The 21,549-nt window shown below is 46.5% G+C and overlaps 1 protein-coding gene across 4 annotated transcripts in view; it reads left to right on the forward strand.

The window, feature by feature from the left end:
- RAD54B (RAD54 homolog B) overlaps positions 1-21,549 on the forward strand; it is a 98,147-nt gene that overhangs the window by 56,428 nt on the left and 20,170 nt on the right. For 3 of the 4 annotated variants that reach the window (XM_088471365.1, XM_088471368.1, XM_088471366.1), the window contains exons 5-11: positions 1,221-1,493; positions 3,115-3,277; positions 6,054-6,279; positions 7,607-7,814; positions 10,909-11,048; positions 13,168-13,458; positions 19,713-19,879. In XM_088471365.1, coding sequence (XP_088327491.1) covers positions 1,221-1,493; positions 3,115-3,277; positions 6,054-6,279; positions 7,607-7,814; positions 10,909-11,048; positions 13,168-13,458; positions 19,713-19,879 — 1,468 coding nt within the window. The remainder of the gene's footprint in view (positions 1-1,220; positions 1,494-3,114; positions 3,278-6,053; positions 6,280-7,606; positions 7,815-10,908; positions 11,049-13,167; positions 13,459-19,712; positions 19,880-21,549) is intronic. The other variant, XM_088471369.1, reaches the window with a different exon arrangement.

A 21,549-nucleotide genomic window follows, 5' to 3' on the forward strand; every position in this document is an offset into this window, starting at 1 on the left:
TGTAGAATACGAAGTAAGGGATCGATGGATAAATTAAAAAGACGCCGCGATAAAGGGCACCCTTGATTTGTGCCACGCTGCTTTACCAACTGTTCCCCCTCGAGCCATTAACCAAAAGAGAGGTAGAGGGCATTGTGTAAAAATATTGAATACGTTTGAAGTTCTCATCGAACTCTCTACACTCCAACTTTTTAAATAGGTGGGGCCAGGCTACTGTGTCGAAGGCCTTGGAGTCGAGATTGAGAAGCATGTGTCCAACTTTTCCCTTCCGAGTGGAGGCTATTGTCGCAGCAATGACAGTACGGATTGCTTTTACTAAGTGGCGTCCCTGAGTAAAACCCAATTGATGGGAAGTTAACAATTCGGGAAGGATCTGCTGTAGTCTGTTAACCAATATTTTTGAAAATGTTTTTAAATCCTACATTTAATAGAGTAATTGGTCTATAGGAGTCCACCGACAAGGGGTCTTTACCCGGCTTTAGAATAAGCGCAGTGTACGCTTTGGTAAAAGATTGATATTCAGGTTGGGATCTGTAAATTGTATTGAACAATTCTAGAAGAGTAGGTACAGTTTCACGTTTGAGCATCTTAAAGTAAACTCTGGTGAAGCCGTCTGGCCCCGGGGCTTTACAAGGTGATAAACGAGTAATCGCAGAGTTTAATTCTTCTTCAGTGACTTCCCCTTCTAAGACAGCTCTCTCTGTGTTTGTGTTATTTAATTCACAAAAATAAAAAATCTTTTGCTGCTTAATGTTTTAATTGTGTGATCTTCTTATCTTTTTTTTTTTTTTAGTTTTGGGTCAAGCAATCTTTTTTTTTTTTTTTTTTTTTTTAGTTTTATTTTCTTCCCGCTTTACCTGTTTGAGACAAGTCATTCAGGTGTTGCCTTCTTCCATGAGCATTCCTGCTCAGATTAAACCTTGGTGAATAAAGAGAGCAGAGGAAGAAAGTTGGTCTTCTGTACGCTAGTCATATGATTCAAATGGGTGCTGCTGTTGACGGTGCTCTCCTCTGTGTATAAGCTACTCTTATCTTGTGCCTTTTTGAATCCGATTAGAGATATCTAGTACTCTGATATCTAGTTACTTAACATAACATTACTTTAAAATCACGATCTCACCAAAAACTTTCTATTCTGTATCTTGTTTTATAATCAATAATTATTCCAACAGGTATTATAAGGTAATATACAATATATAATGAATATGTCTTCCTAACAGGATCTGGATACAAGCTGAAGGATCTGGAGAACTTGGATGAAGGTCACACCTTGATGATTGGTGGGAAAGAGATTGAAGTGATGGGTAAGATCTCGGCCGAGGATTACAGCAGCGGCAGATGCTTCCACGCTGCAGGAATAGCTCCCACCCAGACACCTTCAGATTTCATCCACCTAAAACCTTTCAGCAATCCATTTAAAAATGGCAGCAACAAAGAAGCCATATCAAGAGAGCTCCAGATCTGCAAACCACGACATGATCCCAGCCTACCAAGTACAAATTACTAAGACTTTATATTTACAATTACAGCTAACGCTGGGGACACATTTGTTTGTATGTCGACATCATTCACAGACATATCGTGTCGGCCCTGCAGCACAGCCGATGACGCATCTGCATGTGTGTAGGGATGAGCCGCCTACCGCCCATACACTTGCTGAAGACCGTGTACACTGACATCACAACTCTGCGGTCAAATTTAAATGCCCGCCCACTTGTGATGTCAAGACCTATCGAGCAGCCGAATAGTAGTGTGTGTAGCTTACCAATGAACTGCTTGGATGGCGGATCTGTCTATGGACCGATCCATCGTCCTAGTGTGTAACCAGCTTTATTCTTGACAAAATGATTGTGTTTAGTGGGAATGTCATATCATGATAGTCTCACAACTAATGTTGTAATCAATTTACAATTGTAATCTTAACTTCCTGATACTTGTGGCAGCTGTGTTTTATTACTGACTTAGAAAACTATAGTGGGTCTGTTTTTGGATCCCTCTGTTCCAAATAGCACTAACATATTGTGATGACTGTAGTAATTAGCTGGTAATGGGTGTCAGTGGTGCAGTGTTTAAGGTGCTCAATCAGGATCCGACACAGCTTTCAGGTAAATAAATGGAATGGTGCTTTACTTTTCAGCATAAACCAGGTTCAACACAAATGAACAGAAAACAATAAATTCCTAGCCCCTTTTTCAGGGCAACTAATGCACTTCTTCGCCCCTAACTATAATTCTGCAGCTAATCTGCAAACACAGTGTCTCAAAGTCAGTTCCAGTCCTGTCTCTGACAGGTATTTTCACAGGCTCCAGTCTGCTCACGTTCAGACTCCTGGCCTGCTTACAATCTCACAATCTGCTTCCAGCAGAGTAACATACACAATCTTTCTTGGTGGCCTTCCCTGTCTCCTACAGGTGTAGGCTCTGGCTTACTCAGCCTACAGCTTAGCTGCTGTTATGTCACAGTATTTTGGAATTTTAGGGTTCTCCCTACCTCCTGTAGGTCTGAGCCCGGCTTCCTAGCCACCAGTACCTTCCCAGCCCACACTTTTCTCCAACTGTAGTCCCACCTTGACTGGACACACATGCCCCAGCCTGTCCTGACTGCAGAGTCTTGCAAACTGACTCTCTCTCACTACTCTGGGTTATAGGTGACACCCATCATTATTTAAATAAATGTTATTTTGGCATAATAAAGGTGTGTATCCACTTGCTGACTGAGGAACGTTTGAACGATTACGCCATCGTAATCGTTCAGTCGTTCCTTGTCCTGTAGGTGCCCACACGATATGTTGTTCAGTGCAGGCACCCTCCCTCATCCCCGAAACATGCCCAATCTGTCGTTATCGGCAGATTGACTGGCATGTTCGGGCGATGATTGATGTCTGAAACAACCAGCGGGAGCTCGCATCGCTGGTCGTTTTAGACATTTTCATGCCCGATTAATGAGCGATTGAACGATTACGATGTCGTAATCGTTTAATAAGCAAGTGGTTACACAGCTTTAGTCTTATATTTTTATTTGTAAAAGACAGTTAACTTGTAAATGTAAAGAACTATTGTGATATGTTTCATATTATAATCTCTTCACAATATTTTGTATTTTATATTTTGGAAGATTCCATAGTGATGCCCAAACCATCACTTCATCACCAGCAGTTGTTTAATAAGTCTGGCTTATCCATAGTAGACGTGGTGGTAGATCCTTACGTGGCTGTACATCTAAGACCCCATCAGAGAGATGGAATTCTGTTTCTGTATGAATGTATAATGGGAATGAGGTAAGACCACACATTACTAAACCTTAGCTATTGGGACATGCATAATACAGTAATGGTTCTAGTGGGTACCAGAAAGACCCACACATCTTTTTTAACAGGAGGTGAAGTCATAGGACCTCATTCAGAGTCGGTCATAGCGGCCGCACAGTCGTAAGGGAAAAGGGGCCGGATATGCAAATGATGCACTCGCAAGTTGCGTCCTTAAGATCGTATCGTTAGCTGGCCGACCAAGGGGAGGATGCGGCCGTAAGACAAAAAATACACCCCCTTCTCGTACGCATTACACGTCATCTCCGGCCATATAAGGATTAATCGAGACCATCTGTAACCATCGGAACTGGTCGTAGAGCTTAAGGTTGACCATACCCTCTCTTAAGCACTACAATCAGGTCAGTGTACAAACCACCCATGTCACGTGTGCCATGACACTACTCTGTTAATTATGCACTCCCATAAAACGCCGTTCGCTTAATTAGGCATGCCTGCGTTCGGATCTCCACTCCCCCGTTTTCAAGCACCTTCCCCTGTTACCACCCACAAATGCCTCATTCTGTCACTCAAACTACCGACCTGGCTGTGTTCAAGGAGAAAGAAATTTCTGATCGTAGCAGCTAGTTTGCGCAACCGCAGTGCGAACTTTACGCATGCGCAGTTTAGCGAACATCGGTGGCGTACGACCGTGCGGCTGCAACGACCGACTCTGAATGAGGTCTATAATTTCTTTATAGCTTAGACACGTACAGGTAACTACCGGTATATAGTTTGTCCATAGAATTTTCAAATGCTGTGTAAGATACACAAAACTCAGAAACATACAATATATCTTCATAGGCTTCACCTCTGCTTATTTCACTTTAGATATCAGCAAAACATTAATTTAGTGCATACAGTATGTTAAGAATAGACCATTGCTACATCAGTGGTAGGGGGACACAAATTATGGATTATGGGTCATTCCATGTCAAATCACCCAGAAAAAATGTATTCTGACACCCACCGACTCAGATTTTCGTGAAACTTTGTACACTTGATACTACCACATAGCAACAAACCCATGTACAATATTTCTTCTCTAGCCCTCATAGTTTTTGAGAAATAGGGGGGACAAAGTTTAAAATAATTGCTTAGAAATGCCGCTCCTGATGCTCCGTGTTTTGTGCGGTGTATGTGGAAAAACATTCCTATATCAGTGCCTAATCCACGTATCACTTTGAAATTTTGGCCCTTTGTCAATCAGAAAATGGAGATTCCAAAAAAAATGTTTTATCAACCTTCCCTGACTCTGAGAGTCATTATACATTCCTTTTATTCATACTTAATAATTTTTTCTGGTGCCAAAAAAAGGTGGGTTCAATACCCATTAACAACCTAAGGCAGATGAGTTGTCATGTCCATTTTATTTTTAAATTGAACCTTAAAATATACTTTAAAAACCTATAAAAGAAAAATAATGGGATTTTGATTGCCTGTATGAGTATTTTAATGTTTAATTAAAAATCTCTCTTAAGAAATGCATCGTGTACAAAGTTTCATGAAAATCTGAGTCCGTGGGTGTCATGGCCTGGGTGAACTGACACGGAAAGACCCGTATGTATCATCACTTGGGAAAATAAATTACCATTCTACCTCCCTCTGTTACCCTCCTGCTGCTCCTCATTTTGTGTTCCAGTGTCCTACATAAGATTTGGGCACATTCTGTTTCAACTTGTTAATAGTGCCTGGTAACATTTCTACTGAGAAGTCGCTTCACCTGTACTGGGGCCGACGGGGCCTGATAGCCTCACCCACCCCACCCCCCACCGCCACACACACACATCTTAGCTGCGGGTCACCTGGCAGCTTGTATTGCCATCAACAAGAATACAACTTTGTCAGTCCTCTAGTCCCAGGCAGTCACAGCATCACAGTATCTGACAGTGATTGTAATAAGTTACACACAGCATATTACAGTCACTTTCCAGCTGCACCAGTTCTGCTGTCTGTACAGCTTATTACAACCATTGTCAGTGTACCCAGGTACTTCAGCTATATACCCGTGCCATCTCATTGTACCAGTGCCACTTAAATTCTGCTCAGCCTAATTGCATTGGTTGCCTGCCTAATCTGTCCTCCAGCCACTGAGGTCCATCCTCTGAACTCATTTCCCATTACTCCTGTATCTATGCAGTGCATATTTGTGCCTAGTATATCCTGCAATAAACAGTCCTGATACCATCCAAGCCTCTGCCTCTGCTCTCCTGCAGTGTGTCAGACCCGGTGTTGTGCAGTGATTGGCAAGTAATATAGGGCCTCGTTTACAATGATTCTTACTACCAGCGGCATATTTCATTTAGTATCACAGTGATACTAACATGATGCCATTGGTATTTAACATTACTTACCCTACCAACGAGAACCAGCAACCTCCACCTCCTCTGCTGCATCCTCCACGCTGTTGTGTCATGCGCATACACGATGGGCGGTCTGTTTACACGCGCATGACACTTTCATCCTATGGGGACTCGGAATTTCATGGAAGCCTTTACTGTTGCTGGGTCCCCAATGCCAGTAATGCTGGCAATGGTGACCGTATCTCTACATCTATAGATGGCTTACCGCTGTTTGTTAAATACTGTAAGGAGGACATAACCCCTTTAGGCAGTGCTAAAGGAGTTCTGTCTCGTTAAATGGGGTCCATAGTTTGTTCTAGAAAAAATATTTCCCAGAATGCCTCACTCCTCTAGAGCCATGCTTATGGCGATGTTTGCACTATTATATTCTACTTGCTTTCTCACAGGGTAAATGACCAGTTTGGAGCCATCCTCGCTGATGAGATGGGCTTAGGTAAAACTCTTCAGTGCATCTCTCTGATTTGGACCCTTCTTCGTCAAGGTCCATATGGAGGCAAACCCCTCTTAAAGAGAGCCCTGATTGTCACTCCAGGGAGCTTGGTGAAGAACTGGAGGAAAGAGTTCCAGAAGTGGTTGGGAACAGAGCGAATGCGTGTGTTTGCGGTTGATCAGGTATCAGTCATAGCTTTGATGTAAAGTGCAATATATATCACACATTTATATTGTTCATCTGTTGCTGCAATGTGCCACAGTATATGTTCTTTTTATTTTATCCAGACTTTTAAAGAAGGAAAGTTCACTTCATGCAATGAGATCAGTGGAATAACACATTAAAACGCACATGTGATTTAAGTAAACCATTTAGCTGTGATCACTAGTATTGAACAGAGGCCATCTTCCTTAGATCCCACTAGACCCACCACATCTATACAGAATAACCTAATCCCATAACATATATAGCAGATATGCAATATATCTCCGATAGTCGTGGGTGATGATGATTGTTGAGAAAACGATCATAAATATCACACAGGTTAGTCGACATTAACAAACTAAGTAACAGGACTGACAGAAATGTGATGTAATTATCCGGTTTTCATGTGGAGTGACCTGGGGCCTTCTCCCGCCACGTGTTGGGTTGTGTATTTTATGGGCTGCCTTCATGTCTGAAGCAGAAGTTGATTCCTTTGCTTACAGGAGGCACCGGGGCCCGGTTCTCATTGTCGCTGGCATTACCAGTGTGAGGGAGTAAAACGAATGCAAATGTTAAATTGCAAAAAATAGAATTTCCGTCATTTATGTACAGAGAACCTCATGAGCTGATTCTGAGTCACAGCAATGTCGCTGGTCAGAGTTGAGCAATTTATTTGCTACTGCGCATGCAAGACACTGCCTTGCACGGCTCATGCGTTACACTGTGTGTACGCACAGGGCGCAGTTGCGATTTGTATGGAACGGTGTCCTAATTGTACTGGAAATGTGGTTGTCCTTAGGAGAGGAATATTCAGAAGCACAAAAATGGTCCGTGTTATGGATGTGCAGTGGGCGTGTGGCTGAAGGGGCTGCGTGCAGAGACGCTTACTCGCTCAAATTGGAGGCCATACTCACATTGGAGGCCATACTTAGCTGGAAAATCTGCACCGACTATATAGCTGGTCTAAGTTTCGATGATACGACCGATGGTGGCGTCTAGAGTTGCACCAATCGGTACTCAGCAACTAAGGACACCTAAAGTGGGCGCCTCACTCCTTTCACATTCAGGTGCACTGGTGTGCACCAGGGGAAGGGCTGATGCTAGAATTAGCATTAAGTTGCAGATGCGACTGCGGAAAAAGGCGCTAAAGCGTGGGACTTCAGGCTCTAGTTGCGCTGTGAAAGCAGATATTTTTGGTGTACAGGTAAACTTTAATTTCTCTTTTTCCTTGTCCACTTTGGCTGTTATCTTGATGACAGGAATGGAAAATAAATGGCTGTTCTATATCTGTGTGTTTGTGCCTAGGATCACAAAGTGGAAGAGTTCATCAGCTCCCCCCTATATTCAGTGCTCATCATCAGCTATGAGATGTTATTACGTTCATTGGAACAAATACAGAGCCTGGGCTTCGACATCATCATCTGCGACGAGGGTCACCGTCTAAAGAACAGCTCTATAAAAACAACCTCCGCGCTGAGCAGCTTGTCGTGCAGCAAAAGGATTATCCTATCAGGTAACACATCTGGTTATTGAGAGAGTATCTGTTTTGCTTCTAATTATACATCCTTTAACACAGGGGTGGGGAACTTCAGGCCCGGGGGCCGCATAAGGCCTGCAGAATCATTTGGTCTGGCCCTCTGAGCTTTTCTCTGCTAGCCTCATCTGGCTAGCAGAGTGCTTAGAATGGCAACCTGCAGCCAGAATCTATGCAGCAGTGCCGCCTGGATCGTCCTTAGGATGCTTCAGACAGTCGCACCGCTGCGCTTACAGCTCCCCAGATCATCCTCAGGATGCTCCGGGCAGTACTGTAATCACCGGCGATTGTGGCACTGCCCCCGTGTGACGTCAAATGGAGGGGAGCATGCCTGCATCGGGCCCGTGAATAATGTTATATATATCAAAATGGCCCTCGGCAGACCCCCGCTTTAAAGGAATAGGCTGACACAAATTGTTTTTGCTGCCATTTCTCCAAATACATATATTTTTTTAAATAACATTCTTTCTTCACTGAAGTAAAACCATAAATGTACACACAGTATTCCCGCTATGCTGTTTTAGGCCTGCCCGATTTCAAAACCGCAAAATGCGCACTGCCCTTATGGCGGCGCCCTGCTGAAACAGCCCCTGCCTGGTGTGCCGGGTACCGTTCCCAATCGTGGGAGGGGATTTGCGGTGCAGCGGTCACTGCCGGTTATCATTTCCGTGAACAGAATCTATTCTCAGTGAGGTGAGAGCTTGTGGGGCAGCCCAGCATGTCCATAAGTGCTGGGCACGCCCCCAAGAGTGATGAAAAGGGTACACGTGTTAAGGATACGCCCCCTTTACTTGTGACCACACACCCTTTTTGGGTGCGAGAGTGTCCATTTTATGGTCCGGCGCTTTGCCCCGCGCTGGATCTAGAATGAACACTGTACACGTTACACATGCAAGAACCTCAATGATTAGAAAAGGCAGGTGGATACCACAGAGAATGATCTATTGCAGTGGTTCTCTGTCCTCAGGACCCACACAGTTCACATTTTCCAGGTCACCCAGCAGGTGCACAGGTGTATTCATTACTCACTGACACATTTTAAAAATCCACTTTGGAGCTAATTATTTCACTTGTGAGTCTGTGAGGAGACCAGGAAAACATGCACTGTTTGGGGTCCTGGGGACCGAGTTTGAGAACCTGTGATCTATTGAGGTAAAAAACCTATTTCGGGTCACACTGATCGTCTGCCCAAAGAAAGAATAGGTGTGACCCAGTAGGTAAATGCGATCTGAGAAATTGCATTACTACTAGATTATTTCTGCACTGTCCTACTTGTATTGAGAAATCAGCCCAATAAGGTCTGTGATCAGGAACAAACCATTACTCAAAGAGCCTGACACTGACTGACATGGCAGAACAAAGGATGTTATATATATTGTACAGCCATGGAAAATAGTTTTGAGAATGACACAAGTATTGGTTTTCACAAAGTTTGCGACTTTAGTGTTTTTAGACTTTTTTGTGAGATGTTACTACGGTACACTGAAGTAAAATTACAAGCATTTCATAAGTGTCAAAGGCTTTTATTGACAATTACATTAAGTTTATTTAGAGAGTCAATATTTGCAGTGTTGACTCTTCTTTTTCAAGAGCTCTGTAATTCGCCCTGGCATGCTGTCAATCAAATTCTGGGCCACATACTGACTGACTGATGGTCGCCCATTCTTGCCTAATCAGTCCTTGGAGTTTGTCAGAATTTGTGGGTTTTTGTTTGTCTGTCCACCCGCCTCTTGAGGATTGACCACAAGTTCTCAATGGGATTAAGATCTGGGGAGTTTCCTGGCCATGGACCCAAATTTCGATGTTTTGTTCCCCGAGCCACTTAGTTATCACTTTTGCCTTATGGCAAGGTGCTCCATCATGCTGGAAAAGGCATTTTTCAAACACTTCTTGGAAGGTTGGGAGTAGTATCTCTTAGAGGATGTTTTGGAAAGCATCCTGAGACCGTTCATGTGTGGGGTTGCTTCTCAGCAAAGGGAGTGGGATCACTCACAATTTTGCCTAAGAACACAGCCATGAATAAAGAATGGTACCAAAACATCCTCCAAGAGCAACTTCTCACAACGATCCAAGAACAATGGCTTTTCCAGCATGATGGAGAACCTTGCCATAAGGCAAAAGTGATAACTAAGTGGCAATCTCCAAGCATTGATTAGGCAAGCATGGGCGGCCATCAGTCAGTATGTGGCCCAGAAGATGAGTGACAGCATGCCAGGGCAGATTGCAGAGGTCTTGAAAAAGAAGGGTCAACACTGCAAATATTGACTCTTTACATAAACTTAATGTAATTGTCAATAAAAGCCTTTTGACACTTATGAAATGCTTGTAATTTTACTTCAGTATACCATACAGGTTGAGTCTCCCATATCCAAAATACTTGGGACCAGGAGTATTTTGGATAACGGAATATTCCGTATTTTGGAATAATTGCATATCATAATGAAATATCTTGGGAATAGGACCCAAATATAAACACAGAATGCTTTTATGTGTTATATACATCTTATACACACAGCCTGCAGGTAATTTTATACAATATATTCAATAATGTTGTGGCTCAAACAAAGTTTGTGTACAGAAATGAAATTCATTTATGTTTCATATATACCATATACACACAGCCTGAAGGTGATTTTATACAATATTTGTAATAATTTGTGCCTTAGACAAAGTTTGTGTACATTGAACCATCAAAAATCAAAGGTTTCATTATCTCAGTCAAGGGAGACTCAACCTGTAGTAACATCTGACAAAAAGGTCTAAAAACACGGAAGCAGCAAACTTTGTGAAAACCAATACTTGTCATTCTCAAAACTTTTGGCCATGGCTGTATACTTTATATATATTGAGGGAACGGACAGCTGAGCACTTCCGTGATGCTTACAAAATGCATACCTGTACAAGTGCCTGGTCACGGATGGCATATGGGGCCGCCTCTGACCTCACAATTTTCCTCTCCTGTCTGTTAAAAGCAAAAATATGTAGTTGCTGTTTGCAATTAATAATCATTTTAATCTGGTGCGGTATTAGGACACTAGAAAAGTAATAAAAGATTTATTCTGCTTTCTGCAAGGCACCCCGGTACAGAATGACCTTCAGGAGTTCCATGCATTGATTGATTTTGTAAATCCAGGAATACTCGGCTCATCGTCCTCTTACAAAAAAATCTATGAAGAGCCTATAATTCGATCCCGAGAGCCTTCAGCAAGTAAAGTAAGTGTACAGGAGAATAGGATTGCTCCATAAGTACCGTGCACTCTGTGGATAACTTTTATTTGAATATAAGATATTTTCAAGCTCCCAGCTAAGCTACAATATATGTGGCTTCCCAAAATATGTAATTACACGGAAAACAAGCAGCACCTAGGAATTCTGCACCAGCACATGCAGGCGACTGTGCTGTGTTCATATTGTGTGTGTAGGCCATACAGTCCGGGTAGTACTTAAAGCATAAGAACAAGACAATGACAGACCGCATTGAAGTGTAACTTTGGAGCATTGAGAAGAAATATTCCCCATCTGTATTAAAACTCATAGGAGACATAGAGCCGGATTCAATTAGCCTTGATATCTCACCTTGTGAGGAAAAGGGTGATAGCCTCTGACTTTTACGCCCGGGTATCCCATTACAAGCTTGTTTCCTCACACAGGTAAATCTGAGGCTAATGCGCATTAACCCATAAGTTCCGGTATAAGTGCCCGGAGCGATGGGCCCGTGGCAACTAGGCTAAGGGAAGAAAGCCCAACAGAGCATTGATTACTGTTCCAGCCTCAGGAGGAGAACAGAACTCTGCGTTCAGTGCAGCCTGCGGGCTGTAATTGAATAGCCCTGAACAGTACAATTCTAACTTCGAGGCTAATTGAATTTGGCCCATATTGTTTTTGGGGGTTTTTCCCCCTCTAATTTACATTTAAGAATCCTAGCTTGGCTGCCGTGAGAATGGGGTGTTCAGTGCAATCATTCAGATGTATCGTCATACACCAAGTATCAATACGCCACGCGGCGAGAGGTGCAGCTTTGCAACTTTTTCTTTTACATTTGTGTCTTATACACACGGCAGACATAGCCAAACACCACACAATCTGTACCAGAGACACCGGGCTGCACAGTCATTTGTTTTAAATATGTACAAAGTCGCAGATGAAGCACAACGGAACTTGGCGCGAGAAAAAAACGCGGCCTTTCCATCGTAGCACTTCATATACAGATTCAGACTCATTCACACACAGATGTAGTGTCACATATCAAATGAAATCTGCGCAGTCTCGTTAAGCGGTTTTGTCGCATCTCATTGCGACTATGGCCGTATTCAATTTGAGGCCAAAAGTCCGTATCCGCGATACTTTTTCACCGATGGCGTCATTTTCGCCTGTTTTTACTTTACTCCGTATTCAATTTGAAAGACTTTTCGCCTAGGCGGATAGTCAGTGCAATGTAATAGGCGGAAAAGTTTCACCTATGAATAACAGGCGGAAAAAAGTGCAGAATTGGGGTTTTGGGGTGCAACGTTGCGGGAACCCCCCTGCAGGCTTCAGACAGTCCCCAAAGGTAAACTGTCAAAAAAATTACAAAAAAAAACACTTAAGGACACCCCAAAATGACTTTGAAAAAGGGGGTGAAAAAAAAAATGTTGGGGTACAAAGTTAAAAACTAGAGAACTTGACTTTGGGGGGGTCCCCAAGTGTGCCTCAAGTGTGTTTTTGATTGCAGGTGCTTGCGGAAGGTGGATTTTTCATGATTTTCTCAACTTTACTTTAGCAACTTTTAAATATGCTGGCCCCCATTTTCAAGTACCCCAAATTTGCTGGGATAAGTTATTTTCATGGAAAAATACTCCTGAATACGATTCTGCATCAGATATAGAAAAACGCTATTTAGCAGCTATTGAGCCCGTTTAAAAAGACCAAATACCTTCAGCAAGCCAAATCGGGGGGTACCATAGTGAACCCTGTCATGTCAGTGCATCTTTTGGTGGGTGTCAGGCTGATTTCCCCCAAATCTGACAGTACTTTCCGCCTGTTCAAGTTTCCCCGGGTACCGTTTTCGCGTACATTCAAACTGAATACGAGGTAAAGCGGACGCGCGCTACACTTTTCCGCCTACAAAACAGTCAAACTAGGCGAAAAGTCCGGGACGCGGTAAAGTATCACAGCTCGGCTCAAATTGAATACGGTTCTAAGATGCATATTCAAGTGAAAAAGACACTTGGCACCAGCCAAGTCGCACGGGACCTGGCGCACTGTCAAGGGCTGTTTGGCACAACTGCGGCAATACAGTATAAGGACACATCTGTATCAACTCCTTGTATTTTTTTTTTTTGTTTGTTTTTAGGAAGAAAAAAAATTGGGAGACGAAAGAGCATCAGAACTTGCCCGTCTAACAGGCCTATTTATTCTCAGACGCACACAAGAGGTCATCAATAAATTCCTCCCTCCCAAAATTGAAAGCATAGTCTTCTGCAAGCCATCCTTCTTTCAGCTTGATGTGTACAGAAAGCTCCTCAACTCTCGGCTTGTTAAGTCCTGTCTGCAAGGCTTTGGAGAAAGCAGCCCTCACCTGGTGTGTATCGGGGCACTGAAGAAGCTTTGCAACCATCCATGTCTGCTTTTTAAGACCATCCAGGTCAGTATATATTTCTACTGCAGGGTCCATAGGGTATCCACAGGATACCTTGGGGTATAGGTGATGACGTCAGTCTTCAGGCACCACAGAGTTAAAGTTTTCAGCCTCCCAGGATGCATCTGGGTCCCTCTCCTATACCCCGCCCCCGGGCCAAGGCATCCCAGTTTCGTCGGTGCCTGGCTCTGAGTCGGAGGCACTGTGCAGAGGGGGGCTATGAAGAGCCCCTGAAGTTTGTTTTAAAGGCAGCGCTGGCTGCACATCTGGGAGTACAGCATGGACAGTCAGTACTGACGTCCATGCTGTCTCCCCTACACCCCGCCGGTACCAGAACGCCGGTACTGATCCGGGGATGCTGGTAGACATCTGGGGTCACGGCTAGCGGTGCCCCCAGATGTCTTGGACCATGGCCGGATCCCAGGGGATAGCAGGTAAGCAGCGGGGTCCCGCGGTGGGTCCCCGCTGGTCACATGGTCCTGAGTCCCCAGGCAGGGGGCTCCCTGGGGACTGGCTGCAGTGTGGAGCCAGGCGACCAACCTGCGCTTCCACTACCCCCTGGGACAGCGGGCCGCTGCTGAGCGGCATGCGCTGCGGCGTCCCAGGGGTTAAATGCATGCCAGGGGAGCGCGCTTTCCCTGTCTCACAGCCGGCGCCTCCCCTGCTGCACACAGCCTCTTTGCTCTGCCTGATTGGCCACAGTGTGTCAGCGCTCCTCCCCCAGGCCGGCCTCCTTCATCTCTGCTCCTCGGTGGCCATCTTTGAAGCATGGTGAACGCTGCTGGAAGCCTATCAGCGGTGGCATTGCGGTCTGGGTCCCCCAGCATACCTCTCCTCTGTTTGTCACAGGTCAGTGTATGCAGCGCTGAGTCCTACCAGCCTGAGGGTCTGAGTAGTTGAGAATCAGCGCTAATAGTGCAGGGATTTGTTTCTTCTGCATTGTATGTGACTAATCTGCTAGCCAGCTGTCTGTACTTTCACTTTCTACTGTCAGCCATATTACTGTCCCTGATCTTGCTCTGCTCAAAGCCCGCGCGGTGTGCAGGGTGTTATTCACACTATACCAATACGTATAGGTGTGAGTGTCACATACTTACCATCATGTCTGAGACTGATTTTCCTCTCCAGCTCATGTGTACTAAATGTAAAGTACCAATAGCGGAGGGGGAGGGTAACGCGGAGGGGTTATGTCCCCAGTGCCTGACACTGTCACGGCCGATTATGGTCACGGTCCCGGTACAGGAACCTCCCTGGACTTCTTTCGCTAAGGTGCTTACAACCCTTGTGGGCCAGCTAGCTCCGCCACCTGCGTTTACCCAGACGGGTTTGTCCCAGCAGTCAGTGGTGTCGTCACCCATGTGGGAGTTCCCGAGACAATTGATGGTACCCCACAGTCTCCCTGTCCCTTCCCAGGTTTCTCCGGAGCCTGCGTGGGTTAATACTCTAACTACATCGGTTCAGCATTTGTCCGATGTTTTACAGGGAATTCTGTGTTGCGGCCTCATAAACGGCCGGTGGCGTCTTTATCTGCTCCTTATGTAGATGACGATGAGACGTCAGATGATGGGGAGATTCTGGATCTATCTGACCAAGAACCTCTCCGTACCAAAGAGCCGGACGCTAAGTCCAGGGTATATATCCCTGGTCTTATTCGAGCGATCCGCACGGCTTTAGTTATTGATATTGATCCTTCGGTGGCCACATTCAAATATGCCTTTTTAAGGATATTAAGGGTGAGGCTATGGTGTTCCCTCTTTCTGATCAATTAGGATCATTTAGAGGAGGCGTGGAAAAATCCAGGTAAACGGTTTCAGCCCCAGAGGAGGCGCTTAGCCGTGGCTTATCAGTTTGCGGTCAATTATTTTTTTAAGTGGGAATCCCCTACGCAAGTGGATTCACATGTCACACGCCTAGTCAAAAGTGCCACGTTGCCTATGCCTTCGATGTAATCTTGAAGGATGTCACTGACCGCAAGGTGGAGATCTGCCTCAGATCCGTTTATTCCCTTGCAGGGAAGCATCCAGACCGGCTATGGCCGTGTGTTGGATAGCCAGAGCTATGGAGCGCTGGGCGGATAATTTGGAGGCGTCTTTGGACTCTGACTGTTCGGCTGAACAGACCGAGTTGGTGGGCAATCTCCGAGACTCGGCCACTTACATTAATGAAGCGGCCTTAGATATTTTATGCTCACCTCTAGGATCTCCTCTGCAGCCGTGGCTGCTCGTCGCACCTTATGGTTGCTTTCTTGGAAAGCGGACGCGGATTCCAAAAAGGGATTAGAAGGTTTGCCTTTCAATGGACGGGTACTATTTGGTCCAGATCTGGACAAAATAGTAGCTACGTTGGCAGCAGCAAAATCTGCATGTCTTCCATCTGCTACGATTCCTTCTAGTGCTGGTGGGTCGTCCTTTCGGCCTCACAGGGCCCAAGGTAGGCCTAAAGCACAGTCCTTTCCACGGCAGGCTGGGACCAAGAAATTGTCCAAGCCCAAGAAACAGGTCTGGAGTACCAGACGTCTGGCTCCTAGGTCAGATAACAAACCTGCGGCCTGACGGTCCAGGCCTCCCTTTGGGGGATCCCAAAGTGGGGGGCCGCCTGCTTCAGTTCGCCCAGTGCTGGTCGAGGACTACGACAGACACTTGGGTTCAGGAGGTGGTCTCTCACGGGTATGCCCTCTCCTTTCGGTACAGGCCTCCATCCCGGTTCTTTACCACAGGCCTTCCGCTAGACCGGAGCAAAGCCTCGGAACTGCGGAAGGTTTTGCACACTATGCTCCAGGCCGGAGTTTTAGTGCATGTTCCAATTTCCCAGAGGGGCCTGGGTTTCTATTCCAATCTATTTTTGGTGCAGGAACCCAATGGGTCTTGCCGTCCGATACTAAACCTAAAGGCCCTCAACAAGTCCTTGAGGGTGCCTCTGTTTCGGATGAAGACCCTGCGGTCCATTATTCTGGCACTGGAACCTGGGGACTACATGGTGTCATTGGACATCCAGGACACTTACCTGCATGTTTCTATTCTTCTGCGCCATCAGCAGTTCCTCAGATTGGCAATCTGCAACAAACATTTCCAGTTCCGGGCGCTGCCTTTTTTGGCCTGGTGACTGCTCCACGGGTATTCACCAAGGTCATGGCGGCTCTCCTTCGGATGCAGGGAGTCCGACTGTTGCCTTATCTGGACGACCTCCTGTTGATGGCGGGGTCTCCAGAGCTTCTTTTACACCATCTGGATCTGACGATTGCGGTACTGCAACGTCACAGCTGGATTGATAAACTGGCAGAGGTCCACTCTCACCCCGTCTCAGAGGATCCTGCACCTCGGGGCCTTATTGGACTCCAGGCAGCAGCGGATCTTTGTGACGGAGGAAAAGATCCTTACTTTGTAGTTGAGGGTGCGCAGTTGTCTGCAGTGTCGTCGAGTGTCGCTACACTCGGCAATGAGGTTATTGGGCTCAATGGTGTCGTATTCGACATGGTGGAATATGCCCAAATTCACTCCAGACCTCTGCTGCTATTGATCCTGTCCAGATGGATTGGGTTGCCTCAGTGTCTCAAGTCCCAGATGATGGGGCTCACTCCGGACGTTCGCCTGTCTCTAACCTGGTGGTTGCAGACGACCCACCTCAACAAGGGTCGCCCGTTCTGGGTGGCGATCTGGGTCCTGTTAACAACGGACGCCAGTCTCCGGGGCTGGGGAGCTGTCGCGGGTCCACACTTGTTTCAGGGCAGGTGGACTCGGGCGAAAGCGGAGCTTCCAATAAACATTTTGGAGCTCCATGCGGTGTTAAGTGCTCTCCAGCTGGCACAGCCGGTTCTCCAGGGTCACCCTGTGCATGTCCAGTCGGACAACGCCACCACGGTGGCCTATTTAAACCAGCAAGAAGGAACCCGCAAGCGGGCAGCACTCGCAGAAGTGTCCTGTATTCTGGTCTGGGCGGAGCACAATCTCCCAGCAATATCAGCAGTGTTCATCCCGGGAGTCCTCAACTGGGATGCGGATTTTCTCAGCAGGCAGGACGTGCATCCGGGAGAGTGATCTTTACACCAGGACGTCTTTCAGAGTCTGGTGGACAAGTGGGGTCTTCCAGAGATAGACCTCATAGCGTCCCAGCACAACAGCAAGTTGCCGGTGTACGGGTCTCGAACAAGAGACAAAAAGGCGTCTCTGGTGTATGCCCTGTCCGTCCAGTAGACGTTCCAGTTTGCCTACCTTTTCCCTCCATTTTACCTACTTCCGCGGGTAATACGGAAATTCAAAACAAGAAGGAGGTACGCTACTGTTGATAGCTCCCGAGTGGCCCAGACGGCACTGGTTCTCCGACCTCCAGAGTCTGTCAGTAGACGTTCCTCTGAGGTTACCATTACGACCAGATCTGCTGTCACAGGGTCCTTGTCTTCACCCGGACCTGACTCGGCGTGGCTGTTGAAACGGTCATGCTAAGGTCCATGGGGTTTTCTGACTCTGTGGTGCAAACCATGCTAAGAGTTCGTAAACCTTCCTCGGCAAGAATCTACCATCGTGTGTGGCATACTTTCTTCCGGTGGTGTAGACCTAGAGGGTATTCCCCTAGGGAGTTCCGCCTGTCTAGGGTGTTTGCTTTCCTACATGATGGACTGGATCATGGGCTTCGCCTGGCTTCTCTGAAAGTGCAGGTGTCTGCCCTGTCAGTCTGGTTTCATCGTGGGATTGCTGCGCTCTCTGATGTGCACACCTTTATGCGTGGTGTTCTTCGCATACAGCCACCTTTTATTCCACCGGTGGCGCATTGGAATTGGGCTGTGGTCCTGAGAGTTCTCCAGGGACCGCCGTTTAAACCACTGGACTCAGTGGACTTTAAATGGCTTACAGCTAAAACCACATTCCTTCTGCCCATTGCCTCGGCCAGAAGGGTTTCGGATTTAGGGGTTCTCTCTTGTAGACCCCCTTTTCTGAATTTTCATAGGAATAGGGCGGTGCTTCGCACTCGTCCGGGATTCCTTCCCAAAGTGGTATCCAGTTTTCACATCAATGAAGAAATTGTTGTGCCGGCTTTCAATTCACCTGGACTTTCAGTGGGTGAAGCCACTTTGGATGTTGTGCGGGCCTTAAAGATTTATGTGGACCGCACTTCTTTGTTTAGTAAGTCGGACGCCTTGTTTCTCCTCTATGGCTTCCGTAAAAAAGGTTGGCCTGCTTCAAAGCAGACTTTGGCAGGCTGGATTCGTATGGCAATTTCAGAAGCTTATCTTCATGAAGGTCTTTCAGTTCCCTCCTCTGTGAGGGCTCATTCCACTAGGTCTGTGGGTCCTTCGTGGGCAGCTAGACGTGGTGCCTCTGCAGTTCAGATCTGCAAGGCTGCTACGTGGTCTTCTGTCCATACCTTTGTGAGGTATTACGCTTTTGACACCTTTGCCTCTCAGGATGCTTCCTTCGGGCGGCGGATTCTCCTCTCAGCACAGGAGCATCCCCACCCTTGAAGGATACTGCTTTGGGACATCCCCAAGGTGTCCTGTGGATACCCTATGGACCCTGCAGTAGAAAATAAGAGATATGGTAAGAACTTACCTTTGTTATCTCTTTCTACGAAGTCCATAGGGTTCCACAGGACTCCCGCCCTGTCGCACCTGTACTGCAGATGGGCTTTATTCTGGTCACCGGTTTTTCCGTCTCCCTATGGTGAGAATGTGATTTTCGTGAGTGTCCAGATCTTTCTTCTCTCTCTTTCTTCTCCTCCTCCGGCCTATGGCTTGTGACGTAACTGAGATGCCTTGGCCCGGGGGCGGGGTATAGGAGAGGGTCCCAGATGCATCCTGGGAGGCTGAAAACTTTAACACTGTGGTGCCTGAAGACTGACGTCATCACCTATACCCCAAGGTATCCTGTGGAACCCTATGGACTTCGTAGAAATAGAGATAACAAAGGTAAGTTCTTACCATATCTCTTATTATTTTTTCTTCAGGGTCCATAGGCTCCACAGGGAGAATTAATAAAGATATGTTAAAATGAAGAAAACCATTGTTTTTCTTAGGAAATTCTGCATCTGTTTGATATGTCACATGACTACCATCCCAATTAAAAATTTAGAGTTGCATTCAAGATGGCCAACTTCAAAATGGCCGCCATACTGGTGACATACCCTGAAAAGCTTCCCCCCACTCCCTTATATGTGTAGAAACTGAATAAATATTTCTTTTTAATAAGGGTGTTTCCACATTTATGGACCACCCTGTATAATAAAACAAGTAAACAGCTGTGTTTGATTCCTTTTATGCTTTATTTCAGGAGAAGAGCACAAATCTGGACACTGAAGAACGGAGCCTCTATGAGAGTTTAGTTCAGCTCTTTCCCCATGATTATAATGCCGGTAAACTCTCAGAGTCTGAGTCTGGAAAGCTGCAGGTGTTAACAAAGCTGTTATCCGCAATAAGGGAACACAGCCCGTCTGAGCGGTATGTACAACTATATATACACTTCTGTATGTGGCAATTTCACTATGGGTTCTGTTGGTAGATCATTTATCAATGCATAACAGACTGCTGATTGTAGACCTATGAAGTGTTTCCAGTCCTAAGAGTTGGCAGGGAAGTTTTGCAGAAAATTATTTAATGAAGTTTCCTCCTTTGATAATCAGTCGAAATTTCCCATCAATCCCTGCTTTCCCAAGTACATTATCCAGATTATCAAGAGTTTTCATATATTTCTTAAGTGTCGTGTTGGAGACCGCCATACTCGCCCCTTACTTCTGCCTCATACCGCCTTGCTCATCCCTTACTTTGCCTCATACCACCTTATTTACCCCTTACTTCTGCCTCATACAGCCTTACTCACCCCTTTTAGCACATATAGCCATACTTCTGCCTCATACAACCTTACTCATCCCTTGTTTCTGCCTCATACAGTCTTACTAACCCCTTACTTCTGTTTCCTACAGCCTTACTAACACCTTCTGCCGTATACAGCCTTACTCATCCCTTGTTTCTGCCTCAGATAACCTTACTCATCTCTTACTTCAGCCTTACATAGCTTTACTCACCCCTTCTGCTTCATACTGCCTTATTCATCCCTTACTTCTGACTCATACCGTCTTACTCATCTTTATTTCTCCCTCATGCAGTCTTTCTCATCCCTTACGTCTTCCTCATCAGTGTTCTCCCCAGGCTGTTTTCTGCGGGCACATCGCCCGGCAGAAACAGCCTGCCGCCCTGCACTTTTCCCTGCCGACCCCCGCTGTGGAACACTAGCCTCTTAAGTGACCGGAGGCTAAAGAAGCCTCCGATCACTTCAGAGGCCAGCGTTCCCAGTGATGCACTGCGCGGGTGACGTCATGACGTCACGCGCGACGTGAGGAGCCTTCCCCGCGCGTCTGCTGGATCTAGTTAGATCCAGTCAGCGCGTGGTAGCAGCAGCGGCGAGCGGGAGACCGGCCAGCAAGTAAAGGTAAGTGCTGGGACCGGGACCAGCCTGGGGGCATTTTATAATGGAGCCAGCCTGGGGGCATTTTGTAATGGAGCCAGCCTGGGGGACACTGCACAAAGGGGCCAGCCTGGGGGCACTGCACAAAGGGGCCAGCCTGGGGGCACTAATTAAGCCTGGGGGCACTGCATAAAGGGGCCAGCCTGGGGGCACTGCATAAAGGGGCCAGCCTGGGGGCACTGCATAAAGGGGCCAGCCTGGGGGCACTATTTAAGCCTGGGGGCACTACATAAGGGACCAGTCTGCAGGCACTACATAGGGGAACTACTTCAGCCAGGGGGCACTGCATAAGGGCAAAGCTAAACTACAGGGAGCAATGCATAAAGGGGAAAACTACAGGGGGCACTGTATAAAGGGCACAAATACAGGGGGCACTGCATAATGGGCACTTTTGACTGAGAGCCAGTGGGGGAGCAGCCTGAGACATGTCGGGCTGGATTGGTCTGGGAGATGCCCCTTTTCCCGGAGCGCGTAATTGCGAAGGCCCCCACCCGGCTACTTTTGGATGCCACCCGGCTGGAAAAAATTTCTGGGGAGAACACTGCTCATACAGCCTTACTTACCCCCTTACTTCTGACTCGTACAGCCTTACTCATCCCTTCTGCCTCATATAGCCATACCCACCCCTTACTTCTGCCTCCTACAG

The sequence above is a fragment of the Taudactylus pleione genome, unplaced genomic scaffold (genome assembly GCF_031769625.1).
Source record: "Taudactylus pleione unplaced genomic scaffold, aTauple2 ptg000114l, whole genome shotgun sequence".
Lineage (NCBI taxonomy): Eukaryota > Metazoa > Chordata > Amphibia > Anura > Myobatrachidae > Taudactylus > Taudactylus pleione.